This window comes from Panthera pardus, unplaced genomic scaffold (genome assembly GCF_024362965.1).
Source record: "Panthera pardus isolate Hobbes unplaced genomic scaffold, ASM2436296v1 HiC_scaffold_6, whole genome shotgun sequence".
Taxonomy (NCBI): domain Eukaryota; kingdom Metazoa; phylum Chordata; class Mammalia; order Carnivora; family Felidae; genus Panthera; species Panthera pardus.
This window is the reverse complement of record NW_026526991.1, coordinates 10,320,508-10,339,949: the sequence shown is the minus strand read 5'-3', so window position 1 is coordinate 10,339,949 and position 19,442 is coordinate 10,320,508. Positions and strand designations below refer to the sequence as shown.

The 19,442-nt window shown below is 45.7% G+C and overlaps 1 protein-coding gene across 7 annotated transcripts in view; it reads right to left on the bottom strand.

Annotated features, from left to right (window-relative positions):
• The window catches only part of PPP6R2 (protein phosphatase 6 regulatory subunit 2), an 82,750-nt gene that overhangs the window by 33,922 nt on the left and 29,386 nt on the right, over nucleotides 1-19,442 (bottom strand). For 5 of the 7 annotated variants that reach the window (XM_019447314.2, XM_053895564.1, XM_019447313.2 and 2 more), the window contains exons 2-3: nucleotides 14,672-14,801; nucleotides 3,708-3,950 (exon numbers count right to left, since the gene is read on the bottom strand). In XM_019447314.2, coding sequence (XP_019302859.2) covers nucleotides 3,708-3,934 — 227 coding nt within the window. In that variant the 5' untranslated portion in view covers nucleotides 3,935-3,950; nucleotides 14,672-14,801. Of the gene's footprint in view, nucleotides 1-3,707; nucleotides 3,951-14,671; nucleotides 14,802-15,997; nucleotides 16,013-19,442 lie in introns of those variants that run through there. The other 2 variants (XM_019447312.2, XM_053895566.1) reach the window with 2 other exon arrangements.

The window sequence follows — 19,442 nt, the reverse complement described above, 5'->3', positions numbered from 1 at the left end:
GGGAGTCCTGCTGCACCTGTCCGGCTTGTCAGCAGCAAGGCCAGAAGAGGAGCCAACCATGGAGTCTTCAAAAGGACAGAAAATGGCGTCTGTGCAGAGTCTAAGGCAGAGGGAGTTTCAAACAAGCGTGAACAGAGAACAATGCACCGACAGGCCTCATCTGCAAACATCGCCCTTCACATCGTACTCCTCAGGAGGCTGCTAGAGAATACGACTCCCCACAGGAAGGAAACCAAAGACGATGACGAGGTCCCGGAATACGGAAGGTGGGCCTGGGTTCTCAGAGTGAGGATGGAGGGAACCCCTCTCCCCTCCAGACACCTCCCGCTGTGCCAAAACTTGCTGCGCCCCGCGGGGGCAGGCGGGAGGGTGATCCGCGCAAATGGGCTTAGCCAGCTCTCCTGCTCTGACTGTAGCACTGCAGGGTCTTCTGGGGGGTGTCCTTTCTGAGGGCTATCCTGCTGCAGCCCTGTTTCCTACCCAGCAAGCAGGTCTGACTGTGCAACTTGGAACAAGGAAGCCCACTGCCCAGAGTTACGGAACACACTCTCCACTGCACTCTACAAGTAACTGCAGTGCTGTCTTGACGTCTGTCTGCTGGCTCTTTCGTCTGATTTCTCAAGTGGCTGAGAACGCAGCAGGCCAACTGGACAGGAGCCTCAAGAGAAAGACCAGGACCTCCTCATGGCTCTCAGGTTGGACCCAGCGGCCGAACCCTCCGCCCAGGGCTACTGCACAAGCCCTACCTGCCTGCAGACTCTGGCTTTATGCAGGAACAGCGGCTGCTGCCTGACCTCAAACTGGCACCCAGGGGCAGCTTCTCTGAAGCAGACATGGCTCCCACACATCCTCCCCTGGGTGGACAAAAGTCCCCTCAGAACCCAGCCTTTAGTCATGCAGGGGTGAAGCAGCTAGCCATGCTGCTCAGCCAGGTCTGCAGGCAAAGCGCTCGCTTCAAAAGCACGAAGGCCACAGGAGGCGTCGCTGCTGACCCCATCAGGCCGGCCACGACGGGCAGTTGCCTAGAGCCTTGAGATGCACAGGCGGTGCTTCTTGTACATCAACTTTACAGGAGCAGAGCCAGACTCACTCACTCACGCATGGTCTGTGGCGGCTCTCACGCCACATCAGAGCAGAGCGCCACAGCGGCTCCACTGGCCTGCAGTACTTCCTTTCAGAGCTGGTGTGCCAACTCCCGGCCGACGTCCCTACTTGTACCTTTCCCATCTTCGAAAACTAATCTTGACTCTACTTCTTTCTTACCTACCACCTCATCCATCTATCCATCCATCCTATTCCTTTTCTCAAAAAGGAAATTTTGGTTTAATTTTAATTAAAATCTAACTTTGGGGCACCTGGTGGCTCGTCGGTTAAGCGTCCAACTTTGGCTCAGGTGGTGGTCCTGCAGTTGGTGGGTTTGAGCCCCACGTCGGGCTCTGTGCTGACAGCTCAGAGCCTAGAGCCTGCTGCGGATTCCGTGTCTTTCTCTCTGCCCTCCCCTGCTCACACTTTGTCTGTGTCTCTGTCTCTCAAAAACAAACATTAAAAAAAATTTTTTTAATCAAATTAACTTTAATTTTTTTAATTTTTGATTTTTTATGTAAGCGATATGTACACCTGCTTTCAAACTCAGACAGTTGGACAGGGCCTGTAAGGCGGAGCAGCCTCCAGCCTCCCGTGTCCATCCTCAGACCTGCGGTTAACCTCCGTGTTTCTCAATAAAATACAGATGCATTTCTTCGTTTGCCACCCTCAGACGTTACAAACCGACCTCCCATGACGGAGGATGAAGACACAGCTCTCCTGCTCCCTGCCCCTCACCCTCTCTGTGAACTCAAACCACAATTCTTAAACCCAGGGCTTGGTCTGCCCCGTGTGACTGTGCAGACACTGCTTACAGTGGAGCTGACGTGCTCACTTCGGTCCCATTCGCTAACTTCTCTAAGTCCCCAGAGTCATGGTTTTCTCACAGCTTTGTTTTCTTGGCTTTGTGCTCAGGCACGAATTTTCTGACTCCCCGACTTTCTGACTCTGAACACGAATGTCTCCTGGCTCCCTGATGCCACTCCAAGATCCTTTTGCCCCGATCCGGAACACACGGCCCTGCCCCTGCTCCCCATCTTGCCACCAGTGCCCTCTACACAGGGAGACCATATAACTTATCACCAAACAGGACACATTAGGGGTAAGAGGGTAAAAGGGATGAGGGACACCCACAGGGACGCTGAGACAAGGGGCACTGACCAGGCATGTCCCGTGCACAACGGCTTCTATCCGACTTTCTGCAGATGGCCACCACAGCTCTAAACCCGCAGGCTCCTCACCAACAAGCCCCTGCCTCTGTCTCAGGCTCTCCTCTGCCAGCATCTTGCAGGGCTCCCTGTCAGAGGCTGTGACAGACCACCCTCACTGGGTGTCCCTAGATTGAATGTCCCCTGCACAGGCACTTCTCGTCACCCTCTCCAGCTTTCTTTTTCTCCTAAGACAAAAGTCAACAAAGACTTCTGTAAAAGTACAGAGAGTAAGTATTTTAGACAGTCTATGTTGTAACTGGCCAACTCTGCCCTTGTAGTCACCAAAGGCCGAGTGTGGCTGCCTTCCAACAAGACTTTCTTCATGGACAAGGAAATGTCAACGTGGTACCAATTTCATGTGTAACAAAGTATTATCCTTTGATTTTTTCAACCATTTAAAAATGTAAAACTATTCTAGAGTGCCTGGGTGACTCAGTTGGTTAAGTGCTGACTTCAGCTCAGGTCACGATCTCGCGGTTTGTGGGTTCCAGCTCCGCGTCGGGCTCTGTGCTGACAGCTTGGAGTCTGGAGTCTGGAGCCTGCATCTGATTCTGTGTCTCCCTCTCTCTCTGCCCCTCCCCTGCTCACACTCTGTCTCTCCCTCCCTCTCTCAAGAATAAACATTAAAAAAAAATTTATGAAAAAAAATTTAAAAGAAAATGTAAAACTATTCTTAGCTTGCAGGCCATACAAAAACAGGATTTGACCTGTGGGCCACAGTCAGCCAACCTAAGACTTTACCACCATCCACTATCTGGCTGTCTACAGACACTGGAACCCGAGGGGTACCCTGTCTGCACCCATTCCCACGGTGTCCTTAGTCCCAGGCTCTGCCACTCTGTCCCATACTCTCATTCACACACCTCTGTCCTCACCCCCAGCCCTAGCCACACCACCACCGCCCTTCTGTCATCTCCTAACATGCTGGCCAAATGCTGAATGGAACATTTTAGGAAAAACTCTGAGAATGGTCAGTACTACTCACGACATGGCCTATTTCCTCTGATCCCAAGTCCCCATGGTCGAGCAGTCAGATGCCACCCACCCCTCCTGACAGGCCATCTCACCAGGCTGGGACCTACTTCCCGCCAGTGTGCAGTCCCATCTGCTTCTTTGTCATGGGGTCAGTCTTCCCTCAACACATGTGCACTCAAGATACTCAGAACACAGCATAACTCAGCACAACTCACGATGAGAAATCACACGCACAGAGATTCAGAAATCTCAAACCTCACAAAAACAGACCCCACGGGGAGTGGCCTCCTTCCTTCTCAGATGGGGTAAATGTTTAAAGTGGGCTTTTCTGTCAGAAGCCCTGGCTCTGGCTGTCCTCAAATGCTGCCCACCAGCTCCCTGTCTGCCCTCCCTGCAGCCCTGCCCATCTCTGGGCCCCGTCAGAGCCTCGGTACATACTTGAAGCGGACCTTCTCCTCCATGTCCAGAGGTGGGTCCTGTGTGATGAGGCTCACCAGCTCCTCCATACACTGCTGCCTGCAGAGGAAGCCCAGCAGCTTCTGGTTCTGAGCCTTGCACTCCTGTAGGACGTCATCTTCGTCCAGTAACTCGCGCAACGTCACGTCCTCCTTATCCAGCAGCTTGTCGACATGGGACGTGGTGTTCAAGTCAAACTTCCAGAACATGGTGACGGCCACGAAGCTGCAAGCAAAGATTTGAGGGTCACTTCCCCCAAGCAGTGCGAATCCACCCGCAGAAAGTCTACACCAAAGTCCAACGAGTCCGTCCCCAGCACGAGCCAGGGCTGGAGGGTGCTCTCCCCGGGAGCTGCCCTCAACACATCACGCCGGGTCCAGCTCCAAAGCCGGCAAGAGCTCCCCAGCATCCAGCGCTGAGCCTGTGCCTTTCTGGCTTCCCTCTCGCTGGCTCACCTTCCCTGCTCTCCTTTCCCACCCAATGCTGGACACACCTTCAGTGCTCTTAGTCTCTTCCTCCACTCCCTGAGGCCAGCACATCCCATGTCTCCCATGAGTCAGCACTGGGGATGCCCCTCCACCCTAAGAAAGTTAGCAACTCTACAGCCCACCTCCTCAGGGTCCCACCCCGCCTGTGTGAACACTAGGCATCTCTCCCCAGTTGCATACATTTTTAATTTCCTGTATATCATGTTTGACATCTTAAAAAACCTCTCTGGCTAGGAACAGGCTGCCCCTCCCAGGACCAGCCAATTCTTAAAGACAGCAAGGGGCCCAAGCCAGAGCATCACTGTGATCTACTCCATCCAGAGCAACTACTCCTCTCTGGGCCCACACATCCCAGGAGACAATCTTCCTCTGCCTTCGTTATCCCACAGCCAGGGGCCAAGCAACTAGGGACCACCCCTACAGCTTAGAGCCCACCAAAATAATTCAAACCAGCTGATCCTAAGCCGTTCATCCTGCCATGCCTTATCTTTCCTGTGGAAACCCCAGTAAAGGTCATGGCTTAAGCGTTCCCCGACTCCTGTCTTATACCTCCCGACCCCCCTGGGGTTTCCCCACATGGCTCTGGGTGAGGCCCACACCTCCTATCTCCAGGACTGGACGTATAACAAACTTAGTTTTCCTGAGCCTCCCCTGTGTCTCCTCTCCTGCCCATGCCTGACTCACCATCTCACAAAAGAACACCAGACATCTGGCAGACCTCAACCTAAGCAAGTCAAACTCCTGACAGCTCACTTTGCTTGACCCTCAGAAGCTCTGCTGTCCCCCAGCCAGGCCCCCCCTTTCACCACCCATCCCACCAAATGACCCAGTCTTATCCTTGAAGCCACAGTCTCCCTCACATCCACACCCCTGACACTAGGCCCCACACCACAGCCACCTGAGAAATCCCTATGGACCCAGCCATCCCTCTGCGTCACACACCACCCACCCTCTCCAGGCTCTTGCTGTCTTTGCCTGGACAACACAAGGTTTGTCCTGCTCAGTGAGTGTCATAGGGCAGGCTCTGAGGGCCTAGGCTGGTTTGCAACAAAGTTTTCACTGTTTGATACAAAATGAAAAATATAAAGCCTGTTATGTTTAACAAAGTTAAACCTATATTTTGAGATTATAAAATCTCTTCTTCAATGTTACATCGACTGTTTGCAAAATTATGGTACCGGGAGATGGGATTTATCTTCTCTAGTACCTTTAATCAGAAGAATAAAAGACCTCACACAACGTAGAAGCTGCAATTTGTGTGTGTGAAGCCCGCTGCCCTAGGAGCAGGCTCCACCACATCCAGCCAGCCCCCTTTCCTTCCTTTGCAGCCTCTTGCCTTTGCTACATCCAACTCACTTTTTCAAAACACAGACACTTTCAAGTTCCTCTCAACTCAGCCCCAAAACCTCTGCTGCCCATATGCCTACCACTCACCAGGCTGCATTTTACAGCATTCCTCCAGGCCCTCTGGCACTCCCTGCTTTCTCCCTAACCCTACCCTTGCCACAAGGACGTTGTCTTTCTTCCCACACAAACTACACTTTCCTACCTTTATCCTTCTGCACATGCTCTTGTGCTCAGTCCCTCCTATGCCAATATCCCACTCACCCTGCCAGACCGAGCTAAGCAACAGCACAGCCTGGGCTTCCCTCTGGCCAGCACCTGCACTGTCAGTGGGGCCTCTGACTTGCAGTGCAAGTGACTCCACAGTCTGACACTATACTTAGTTTCCTTCTGGGTCCTAAGATCTTCCTATTTCTGTTGTGAGGAATGTAGATGGATATTTGTGGGTGGAAGCAATACACCCTGTGAAAGCAGAAATAATTACCAGTAGTTTCAGGATAACATGGCTGTCTCTCCCAAATGCCCTGCAGAACGACTCAAACACTTGAATAACATACAATCCAAGGAAAGAGAGGAACCACAGGAGACTCCCACCCTGCCAAGGTTTTCTTCCAAAGAGGGGCAACTAGAGACGGCTTCTGTGCAACCCGCTTTCAGCCACAGAGTGGGTGAGTGGCTGGGTGGATCACATGATCCCATCAACAAAGGAACAAGTTTTTCAAGCAGGATCCTAAAAAAGGACAGGATTAATACAAAAGAAGACAAAAAGATGAAGACAAAGAAGAATAAGAAATAATAAGCAACAAAAACAAACAGGACAAATGGAAAAAAATGGCAAGACAGCACACATAAACTTAACCATGTCAATAAGTGCGTTAAATGCAAATGAATAATTTCAATTAAAGACAGAAATAGGGGTGCCTGGGTGGCTGTCTGTTAAGCGTCCAACTCTTGGTTTCAGCTCAGGTCATGACCTCATGGTTCATGAGTTCAAGCCCTGCCGTCGGGCTCCGTGCTGACAGTGCGGAGCCTGCTTGGGATTCTCTTTCTTCCTCTCTCTCTGCACCTCCCCCACTCAAGTGCTCTGTCTGTCTGTCTCTCTCTCTTGCTCTATTAAATAAATAACCTTAAAAGATGTTTAAAAAAAAGAAATAGATAAGATTTTAAAAAGCAAGAACTGTATTCGGGGTATTAAAAGCTTACTTTAAATATAAAGATACATGGGGCGCCTGGGTGGCTCAGTCGGTTAAGCGCCCGACTTTGGCTCAGGTCATAATCTCATAGCTCATGAGTTCGAGCCCCACGTCACGCTCTGTGCCGACAGCTCAGAGCCTGAAGCCTGCCTGAGATTCTGTGTCTCCCTCTCTCTTTGCCCCTCTCCTGCTCATGTTCTCTCTTTCTCTCTCAAAAATACATAAACATTAAAAATGGGTTGTTAAAAAAAAGTTAGAGAAGAACATTAGAAAAGGAAAAAGAACAGATAAATATAATAACCCGAATCCATGAAATAGGACATTTTAATAGTGAGATTAACTAAAAACTGATTCTTTGAGAAAATAAGTAATTACTTAAGTACTCTCACTCCACACCTGCAGGACCGACCAGGTCATTAGCAGAGCTGGCGGCACAGGAGGCAAAAGCCTCACACACTCCCGAAAGGAGAGAAGACAGGCGGCTGCTGTGGGGCGCTCAGGACGGCACTCCAGGACACCACCTACGTCCCGCTCACCCAGCGATCCCACTCCTACCTACACATCCCAAAGGAGCGGCAGGACCCCACACAAGGATGAGGTGGCAGAGAAGGAAGCAAACTGGGGAGTCACACACAGGGACTGAAAATTAGAGGGACACACGACAGCATGGAGTCCTAAAAGGATGGTGCTATACGAGAAAACATAAGAAACAAATCAGGTCCATAATGCAATCCACCCCTTTAATTTAAACTACACGCAATAATAAAAATTTTTAAAAAGACCCCCCCAAAAAAATAAATAAAAGTAAAATAAAATATATGCACACCCCGCAACAACATGCATTCCTAGGAACACAGACACAGAACAGGGTATCCAATGAACACGTCACAACGACTGCTTGTAGGGAGAGATGGAGATTGAAGGAAAAAAACAGCCGAGGGAGCCAGGCCGCCTGGACCCGGAGCGCACCCCCAGAAAAGGGAGAGAGGGACCGAGAACGTCATGCTTCCGTGAACCCTGCAGAGCATCCCCTGCCCCCCCGCAGCAGTTGCAGGGTTCTCTCTCACAGAGTCCACAGGCGGGTAGGGATGCTCAGTGTTCCCCAGCAACCAGGAGCCACAGAGGTCCCAGGTCAAATCTGCACCTCATCACTGTTCCTACGTGGCTGGGGTTTTTACCTGTTTTCTTGTATTTTTAACTTGTTTTGGGAGATCTCACGCATGCCTAACTATAGCGAGAGCAGTACAATGATCCTCCTGTGCCTCTCTCTCAGCCTCAACACAGATCCACTCAAGCTCACTTGCTCTTATCCAGACTGCCTCTTAACCCTGCCCCCTTAGAGTTTCCCCAGACATCACCATGTCACTGCCCAGGCTACTGAGATATCTCTCCAGTATTATTAACTCTGTCATTAAGTCCTTCCAGGTATCTAGGAGCTCCCCTTCATGGAGCGGTTGGCTTGTTTTTTCCATATGAGGGCACAGGCAGTGTCTCTCCAGCAGGTCCACTCACAGAGGCACTGAGGTGCCCACTGCGCTATCCCCCACTGAGGAAAGGGGTCATCGATGGCACTCTGTGTGAAGCCAGCAGAGCAAACACAGGAGTCTGCACACAACAGTCCACGGACCACAGGTCCCCCTGTGGGTGGGACAGGTCATACATATTATGCATTCCATCACAGACTACAAACAGAACAATCTGTACAACAAATAAAACCAAAACTAAACCAAAATCATATTACCCACTTACTTATAATTTATAATCTGAAATAACAAACTAATTTAACATCCACTTGTTTACTTCTAAATTATAAAACAGAAAGTTTAGTAAGGTTATCTACCCTGTAAGAAGAGTAAGACATTCAAGGGCTTCTGAGAACTCACCCCATTTAAGAAATCAAGTGTACCAAGTCACCTATTCACTGAACCAAGCACAAGGGACCTGTCTGAAAAGCTGGCCCAGCTCCATAGTTCCAAAACATTGGGCTTTTGCGGGCAGGTAAATTTTTTTTCTTTTAATTTAGAAAAACAATGGGGGGAGGGGTTCTGGGGGCTCAGTCAGTTGAGCATCTGACTCGATTTTGGTTCAGGTCACAATCTCGCAGTTTGTGGGCTGGCTCTGCACTGACAGCGCTTAGGATTCTCTCTTTCTCTCTCTGCCCCTCCCGTGCTCCCCCACTCCCACAGAATGGATAGACAGACAGAAGAAAGAGAAAGAAAGAAAGAAAGAAAGAAAGAAAGAAAGAAAGAAAGAAAGAAAGAAAGAAAGAAAGAAGGAAGGAAGGAAGGAAGGAAGGAAGGAAAGAAAGAAAGAAAGAAAGAAAGAAAGAAAGAAAGAAAGAAAGAAAAGAGAAAACCAACAAAGGGTTGCCAACTTTTCAACTAGGTCAAACAAGGAGGGAGGGAAGAGAGAGTGAAGACACAAAGGAAGAAACGAAAAGAAAGCAAAGGATAAATTATCACCCATAATTACCTTAATTGCAGGAAACAATGACTTTTAAAATATAAAAAAAAAAAAAGGAAAGCCATAATCTCAGTATTAAGGATAGCATTTCACTTCAAAAAAATAATAACTTTTTTAAAGTTTATTTATTTGAGAGGGAGAACACAAGGTGGGGAGGAGCAGAGAGAGAGAATCCCAAGCAGGCTCTGCCCCGTCAGCACAGAGTCCAACATGGGGCTCAATCCCACAAACCATGAGATCATGACCTGAGCCAAAATCAAGAGTCGGATGCTTAACTGACTGAGCCAACCAGGTGCCCCTGATTCTGGAACTCTTACTCAGATTACAGTACATATGTAGCTTCCAAAGGTTTCTGGTATCCCAGCAATTGTGCACTACTCTGCACAGAGATGCTAGCATCTTGTCAGTTGGCACTTACCTACATGGAAGGTCATAATTTTCCTTCCCTAGATGACTGAAAGACCCACCACTGACAGCATCTTTAGGACAAATAATTGGCTCATGAACTGGCTTGAGACGTCTCTGGTATTCACAAAGTATCAACACAGCCCAAGGGTCCCTGGCACACCCTGACAAGGCCCTGCACAGTCCATCTGCAATGTCAACCAAACTGTTACCAAAATCTTCTGGATGCTCACCCAACATTTAAACAAAAGGAACCTGAAATTCTTTATTTACTTTTACAGGTTAGCATAACCATCACACAGAAGGTAGATTCTAAAGAGAAATGTTGCCCATATGAGCCCATATAGTTCCATGAACAGAGCTCTCCAGAAAAAAAACGTTCTGTGGTAGAAACTGTTCCTAAGAAAAACTAGAATCCAGAATGCACCCTGTACCCATCTGGCCACAAATCAATTGGGTTTTTGTTGTTGTTGTTTTAATTTATGATCAAAGCCCTGGCTCTGCTGTATGACCTGAGGCCAGTTATAAGACCTCTTATGCCTTGGATTCCACCCCTGTAACCCAGGGATAATGAGCATCTCACAGAGCTACTGTGAGGGCTGACTCCAGAACAGTGGCTGGCACATTTTACCCTCATGGATTCTGACTGCAAAGAAGAGAAAGAAACAAATGAGGTCACCTTGCCACAGAGGACAGATTCACAGTGGCCAGAGAGGCTCATGCCTCTCCCAACCCCACCTTCGGTGACATCACACTGCCCACTTAAATCAGACATGATGGAAGTATTTGCACTATAGAAATCGACAAATGCTTCAAACTACAAGGTTTTTTTACTCTTCCAGAAAGCCAGTTGTTAAACATTTACCAATGTACCACTGGAATTCTGTTTGGCCTAAAAAAATGGCAATTCGAGTCCATGGAGAGCAGTAATTTTTGCCCAATCAACAAATGACACCATGTCTATAATGGACACACTGCACTGGAAGAAAGATCAAAAAAAGGGTCTGGGGCGCCTGGGTGGTTCATTGGTTAAGCAACCGACTCTTGATTTTGGCGCAGCTCATGATATCACGGTTCGTAAGGTCGAGTCCCACATCAGGCTTTGCGCTAATAGTAAGGAACCTGCTTGGGATTTTCTCTCTCTCTCTCTCTCTCTCTCTCTCTCTCTCTCTCTCTCCCCTCTCCCTCTCCCTATCTCCCTCTCTCTCCCTCTCCCTCTCTCCCTCCCTCCTTCTCTCTCTCTCTGCCCCTCCCCTGCTTATGCTCTCTCTCGCTCTCTCTCAAAAATAAACAAACTTAAAAAATAAAAGAGTCAATTCTAAAAAAGGGTTGGGGTTGGAGGAACAGATGAGCAAAAACAGAAAATCAGAAGAGAAGAAGGATGCCTGGGTGGCTCAGTTGGTTAAGCGTCCCAACTCTTGATTGCAGCTCAGGTCATATCTCATGGTTCATGAGGTCAAGCCCCGGGCTGGGTTCTTTGCTGACACCACAGAGCCTGTTTAGGATTCTCTCTCTCCCTCTCTCTCTCTCTCTGCCCCTCCCCTGCTTGTTCGGTCTCTCTCTTCTCTCAAAATTAAATATTTTTTTTAAAAGCGAAGAGAAGAAATAACCACAAAGATAAATTAAAATGACTGTAAAAGAATAATTTACACAGATCTATGCAATGCATTCAAAGCAAGTTGCAGCCACCTGAGACTGTCAGAAACACACTGTGCCAGCCTGCCTCTTGGAACAGGGCCTGGGCTCCACAAGCTGAAGCTCAGAGGGGCTAACTGAGTGACCAGAGTGTGCACCTTGCCTTCTGTCCCAGCTCTTCTCTTCACTATATATAATTCAGTATGAAGCCTATACGTGAAATTCTTAACAGTGGATACTGCAATCCGGATTTCTAGAAGTTCTATTTGTTTTGTTTTTCAAATATTATAGACCACTTATTATACTTTCCTACAGATATTTTTATTTTTTCAAATGCTTATTTAAAAATAAACAGCATGCTTGTGTTGAGAGTTTATTTCTGATAATTCCAAAAATGAAGTCTTGGAAGGCTTCAGATTTTGGGTTTTACTCATGGTGCCTTATTTCCTTGTGTGCTTGGTCAGTTTTGTCTGTGCACAAATCCACGTCCTTAAAAAATATCTATAGGGATTTTTTCACATCTTAGGATACAGGTAACTTCCTCCACAGAGGTTTTATGTTTGCTCCTGCAGGATGCCTGAAGGCATAAACCAAACCAGAAAATCTTTAACTAAATTTGTGCTTGATTTCCCTGAACTACAGGCAATGTGAACCTAGGTTATAAATCCTCACAAAGGCTAACCCATAGCTGCAAGCACTTCCCCCCCACTTTTTTCCTGCTGTGTTTAACAGTAAAAGACAACCAGGTGGTAGTAGGGAGGGATAGAGTGAGGTAGATCTGCTTCTAGTTCACTCTTGCTCTGAGGATAGAGCCTTCAGAGCCCGTCTCACACGGCGAGAGTCTCCTTTGGGCTCCCCACCTTGAGAAGACTGTGGATCTTAACTCCTACTCTTCCTACCCTACAAGACCTCTGAAATCAAAGTCCCACTTTGTCCAGATCAGCAAATGCCCTCGGAGCAAAGGCAGACCCTCTAGTGCTTAAATTATCTGGGTTCTTACTTTCTGGTTTTGGTCTAGAACTTCTTTGTTATATTCTCACTTGTTTGTTTTTGTTTTTTCAATCCAACGCTTGTAGTTGTTTTCCAAAAGGTAGGGGGTGGGAGGTTAGAAGGTAGTCCAAATGAACTAGCTCAACATTTATCAAAAACATTAGGGATGCCTGGGTAGCCCAGTTGGTTGAGCATCCAACTTCAGCTCAGGTCAGTCTCAAAGTTCATGAGTTTGAGCTCCTCATCAGGCTCGCTACTGTCAGCGCAGAGCCTGCTTTGGATCCTCTGTCTCCCTCTCTTTCTGCCCCTCCCGTGCATGCTCGCTCGCTCGCTCGCTCTCTCTCTCAAAAATAAGTAAAATATTTTTAAAAAATTTATCAGTACCATTGTTGGGAGTTTTTACCAAATATACCTGATACACAATTCTATACTGAAATTTATATTCGCTTATCACTTTGACGAACTATTCCTCTCTCTATTGGCTTCTACTCATGCTAATGACATCTGTTGTCAACCTAACAGATGTTCTTTTGTAGGAAATCTATCTTTTACCTACAGCTTAAGAGCTTTTTGTCTTTGTTGCTACATGATTTCAATATATAGGTGTGGGTTTCTTTTTGTTTATACCACTTGGTACATAGTGTGCTTCTAAATCTGTGGATTTATATCTCTTACTAGTTTCTGAAAAGTCAAAGCTATTAATACTTTGAACGATGCCTCTCTTCCATTTTCCCAACCCTTCCATTCTGGGATTCCAACTACACATTTATGACACATTTTTATTCTATCCTCCGTCCTCTTATCCTCGTTTTTCCATTCCCCATCTCTCAGTGCTGCTGGTAATTTCTTCAGACATATACTACAGTTCACAAATTCTGTCTTCAGCCACATTTAATCTGTTTAATCCACATACACTGAGTTTTTAATTTCAACATCATTTCCATTTCTGAAAGTTCCTCTCGGATCATCTTGCTACTTTGCTTTTCATTACTAATTTGTGTTCTGTTTTGTATTACTTCAAACACCCTATACTGCATCCAGTTATTCAATCTCAGGCCTTGGGGCATCCAATCATGCTAACTTCCTCCCAGGGGTGTGTGACTTCTGACTATTAAGTTCAAGTTTGCTTAAATTTACTCTATAGAGGGGCGCCTGGGTGGCTCAGTCGGTTGGGCAACCAACTTCACTCAGGTCATGATCTCACAGATCGTGAGTTCGAGCCCCGCATCAGGCTCTGTGCTGACAGCTCAGAGCCTGGAGCCTGCTTCAGATTCTGTGTCTCCCTCTCTCTCTGCCCTTCCCCCACTCACATTCTCTCTCTCTCTCTCTCTCTCCTTCAAGAGTAAATAAACATTAAAAAAAAAATTACTCTATAGAAATCCTGAGGGCCAACACTGAGTATGCTTTCTTCTGAAGAGGACTGGTTTTCTTCAGTGAGGAACAAAGGACAGCTATCACAATGCTCATTGTTCATATTTTTTTTAATGTTTATTTATTTTCAAGAGAGAAAGAAGGAGAGCTTAGGGGAGTTAGGGAAGTGGCGGGGGGGGGGGGGGGGGGGGGAGGGAGAGGGAGAGGGAGAGGGAGAGGAAGAGAGAGAGGGAGAGAGAAAGAGAGGAGACCCAGAATCTGAAACAGGCTCCAGGCTCTGAGCTGTCAGCACAGAGCCCAACACAGGGCTCCAACGTGGGAACGGTGATATCATGACCTAGGCTGAAGTCAGATGTTTAACCTACTGAGCCACCCAGGTGCCCCTCATTGTTCCTTTTTAAAATTTTTTTTCTCTATTGGCCTTTGGAGACTTATCTCAGCTTTTAATGTACCGAAGTGCTCACGAGAAATCACATTTATTGTGGGGCACCTGAGTGGCTCAGCCATTTAAGGGTCCAGATTTGGCTCAGGTCATGCTCTCACAGTTCATGAGTCTGAGCCCCGTGTTGGAGTCTCTGCTCTCAGTGCAGAGTCCGCTTTGGGTCCTCTGTCTCCCTCTCTCTCTGCCCCTTCCCCCCAAAAAGAAATTACATTTGTTGCAATTTACTCAGCATCTAACTGGATTGCAATGGTGAGCCTTTTGACAGCATCTTACGCTGCGGGAAATCAAGTCCTCCTCAATTTTCATGTTGTAAGAGGAGTGTATGTTCTGGATGGCAACCGTGACAGTGTCTGTGCCCTGTCTCATGTGTTCCCCCCAAGCGAGAATGTGCCTCACTACACACGACTCTCCCTGTTTTTTTGTATCAGAGAGACTACGTGACTTTTCCACAGCAGAGCAATTAAAACCAGATACAGAAGGATCAAAAACAACCAAAAGACAATAATTATACAACACCTTCTAAGCTAATTTTGCTGTCATCCATCTTTGAACTTCCACTTATACGGTATATTTACATAAATTACAAAAAAGAATTAAAAAGGAAAATTATCTTACCTTCTATGAAAACTTCTTGTTTATGTTTGAATTCAAACAAAATATAAAAACATTTGGGTTTTTTTTCTTGGACTATATGCAACTTTAAGAAAGATTTTTTCATTCAGTGGAAGATTTATAATCTCTTCACCTGGAAAATAAGAAAAAAAAACTTATTTTAAGTTCTGCCTTTGTAAAGTTAACTTACCAAAACAGTAGAGGAAAGGAAAACGAAAATCAGAATCTTTACTTAGTATTCAAATTATCAGATTTTACGATTATTATTATCAAATTATTTTATGATTAAGGAACTAAAAATTCCCTTGTCTTTGCTCGTGTTAGAGAGAATGGAATTGATGATACAACCCATTCTACATCTGGGTAACTAGTGCCATGGTTTGACTATCACTCCAAAGAATCCATATGAGAGGGATCTCAATGCAATTGTCCAGTTTCATAACTATACATTAACACCACCTCACTCTCCACCACGCCCCCACTGGTTCTCTCTCTCTCTCTCTCTCTCTCTCTCTCTCTCTCAAAAAAAAGACACGGGGCACCTGGGTGCCTCAGTTGGTTAAATGGCTGACCCTTGGTTTCGGTCAGGTCATGGTCTCAGAGTTCGTGGGTTTGAGGCCCACATTGGGCTCTGCACTGACACTGTGGAGCCTGCTTGCAATTCTCTCTCTCCCTCTCTCTGCCCTTCCCCTGTTCACACTCTCTGTCTTTCAAAATAAAGAAATAAACTTGAAAAAAATCCTTTTTTTTTTTTAATTTTTTCTTCAACGTTTTTTATTTATTTTTGGGACAGAGAGAGACAGAGCATGAACGGGGGAGGGGCAGAGAGAGAGGGAGACACAGAATCGGAAACAGGCTCCAGGCTCCGAGCCATCAGCCCAGAGCCTGACGCGGGGCTCGAACTCACGGACCGCGAGATCGTGACCTGGCTGAAGTCGGACGCTTAACCGACTGCGCCACCCAGGCGCCCCAAAATCCTTTTTTTAAAAAGACAATAAAGTGTGCTAAGCCACAAATCAGTGTTATCATCTTCTAGATAGGTAACTCTTTTTACATCTAGCACTTTAAATTATTAAGCTAAATAATTCAACATTGGCTTTTCAGCACTTTATACAGTTTTCAAAGTAAGAAAGTATTTCAGTAAGACTGACTTTAGGCCTGTTTATTCTAACTTTGAACCAATGTTTATTAGAATATATTTATATTTAATTGGGGGAGGGGGGTTGCCTATTTGCTATTGTTTTTTATTTAATTTTGTTTTCAACTTATGTAAAATATTTACATGGTTGCAAAGTAAAGAAGTACAAAGAGGTGTCCAGCTACACAGACCCAGTCACTGGAGAGGTATTGGCAGTTCCAACCCAGGCAGACAGAGCACCACGAGGTACACAGCAAACATCCCAGTAAGGCCCTGCCAGCAGAGTAAAAATTACAACCTGGAGCAAAGGCCATAGCCAAACACAAAGTTCAAATCCAAAATACACTACTCAAAGAGTAAGGCCAAGCCTGACAGGATCAAAATGATCTTCCAATAACTTAACCATCTGCCAGAACAAAACTCAAGATCATAATCCAGATACCAACATATAAAAAAATTATTAGACATACAAAGCAGCAGAAAATGTAACTATAATTTTTTTTTTAATTAAAAAGCAGCTAGGAGGCGCCTGGGTGGCTTAGTTGGTTAAGCGTCTGACTCTTGATTTTGGCTCAGATTAGGATCTTACTCATGGTTCATGGGATCGAGCCCCACACTGGATGTAGAGATTACTTAAAAGTAAAATCTTAAGAAGTTTTTTTTCCTCATACTACCCAAAGCAATCTACATATTTAATACAATACCTATTAAAAAAACACTAGCATTCTTCACAGAGCTAGAACAAACGATCCTAAACTTTGTATGGAACCACAAAAGACCCCGAATAGCCAAAGCAATCTTGAAAAAGAAAACCAGGAGGTGCTTGAGTAGCTCAGTTGGTTGAGTGTCCAACTTCGGCTCAGGTCATGAATTCACGGTTCACGGGTTCAAGCCTCGCATTAGGCTCTGTGCTGACAGCTCAGAGCCTCGAGCCCACTTCAGATTCTTCAGATTCTGTGTCTCCCTCTCTCTCTGTACCCCTCCCACCCCCAAAAATATATAAACATTAAAATTTTAAAAAGAAAGAAAGAAAGAAAGAAAGAAGAAAGAAAGAAAGAAAGAAAGAAAGGAAGGAAGGAAGGAAGAAAGAAAGAAAACCAAAGCTGGAGGCATCACAATTCTGGCCTTCAAGATGTATTACAAAGCTGTAATCAGGACCATATGGTACTGGTACAAAAGCAGACACTTAGATCAATGAAACAGAATAGAGAACCCAGAACTGGTCTCACAAACATAGGGCCAGCTCGTCTTTGACAAAGCAGGAAAGAATATCCAGTGGAATAAAGACAGTCTTTTCAGCAAATGGTGCTGGGAAAACTGGACAGTGGACATGCAGAAGAATGAACCTGGACCACTTTCTTACACCATACACAAAAATAAACTCAAAATGGTTGAAAGACCTAAGTGTGAGACAGGAAGCCATCAAAATCCTAGAGGAGAAAGCAGGCAACAACCTCTTGGACCTCACCCACAGCAACTTCTTACTCAACATGTCTCCACAGGCAAGGGAAACAAAAGCAAAAATGAACTATTGGGACCTCATCAAGATAAAAAGCTTCTGCACAGAGAAGGAAACAATCAGCAAAACTAAAAGGCAACCGCTGGAATGGGAGAAGATGTGTGCAAATGACATATCAGATTAAGGATTAGTATCCAAAATCTGTAAAGAATTTATCAAACTCAACACCCAAACAACAAATAATCCAGTGAAGAAATAGGCAAAAGACATGAGTAGACTTTTCCAAAGAAGACATCCAGATGGCTAACAGACACATGAACAGATGCTCAACATCACTCATCATCACGGAAATACAAATCAAAACCACAATGAGATGCCACCTGACGCCTCAGAATGGCTAACATTAACAGCTCAGGAAACAACAGATGTCGGCGAGGATGCGGAGAGAGAGGATCTCTTTTGTGCTGCTGGTGGGAATGCAAACTGGTGCAGCCGCTCTGGAAAACAGTATGGAGGTTCCTCAAAAAATTAAAAATAGGGGCGCCTGGGTGGCTCAGTCGGTTGAGCATCCGACTTCAGCTCAGGTCACGATCTCGCGGTCTATGAATTCGAGTCCCGCGTTGGGCTCTGGGCTGATGGCTCAGAGCCTGGAGCCTGCTTCCGATTCTGTGTCTCCCTCTCTCTCTGCCCCTCCCCCGTTCATGCTCTGTCTCTCTCTGTCTCAAAAATAAATAGGGGCGCCTGGGTGGCGCAGTCGGTTAAGCGTCCGACTTCAGCCAGGTCACGATCTCGCGGTCCGTGAGTTCGAGCCCCGCGTCAGGCTCTGGGCTGATGGCTCAGAGCCTGGAGCCTGTTTCCGATTCTGTGTCTCCCTCTCTCTCTGTCCCTCCCCCGTTCATGCTCTGTCTCTCTCTGTCCCAAAAATAAATAAATAAATGTTGAAAAAAAAATTAAAATAAATAAATAAATAAATAAATAAACGTTAAAAAAAATTAAAATAGAACTGCCCTACGACCCAGCAATTGCACTACTGGGTATTTATCCAGAGGATACAGGCGTGCTGTTTCGAAGGGGCACGTGCACCCCAATGTTTATAGCAGTGCTATCACCAATAGCCAAAGTATGGAAAGAGCCCAAATGTCCACTGACAGATGAATGGTTAAAGATACAGTACATATATATATATATATATATATATATATATATATGTGTGTGTGTGTGTGTGTGTATGCGTATATATGTGTGTGTATATACACATATATATATGTATGTATATACACATACATACAACGGAGTATTACTTGGCTATCAAAAAATGAAATCTTGCCATTTGCAACAACGTGGATGGAGGGTCAGAGAAAGACGAATGATGCCTTCACTCATATGTGGAATTTAAGATACAAAACAGGAACAGAAGGGAAGGGAAGCAAAAATAATAAAAAATAGGAAGGGAGACAAAACATAAGAGACTCTTTAAATACAGGGAACAAACTGAGGATTGCTGGAGGGGTTGTGGGTGGAGGGATGGGCTAAATGGGCAAGGGACTTGTTGGGATGTGCACTTGGTGTTATAAGTGGGGGATGACTCACTGAATTCTCTTGAAATCATTACTGCACTATCTACCTAACTTGTATGTAAACTTAAAAAAAAAAAAGAAAGAAAAAAAGATACACTAAAAAGAGTTGAAAAATCAAATTTCTAGAAAATGGTGGGAAAGGTTCCACTACACTGTATATGAGAATTTGTAGCCTTATTAGTAGCAGTCATCATTAATAAAAATTAATATGATTTATTTTTTTTAAATATGAACAAATCAGGGGTGCCTGGGTGGCTCAGTCAGTTAAGCTCCAACTTCAGCTCAGGTTATGATCTCCCGGCTGGTGGGTTCGGGCCCCAAGTCGGTCTCTGTGCTGACAGCTCAGAGCCTGGAGCCTGCTTGGATTCTGTGTCTCCCTCTCTCTCTCTGCCCCTCCCCAACTTGTGCTCGCACACGCTCTCTCACTCTCTCAAAAATAAACATTAAAAAAAAATTTTTTTTAAATCATCTCATCTCAAAAACAATTTTTTTAAACAGCTATTAGGAAATAAATAAATAGCAGCTATTAGATACAGACCATAGGATGTCTCAGATGATAGACTTACCAGAAATAGACCTTAAAGCAGCTATAATAAATAT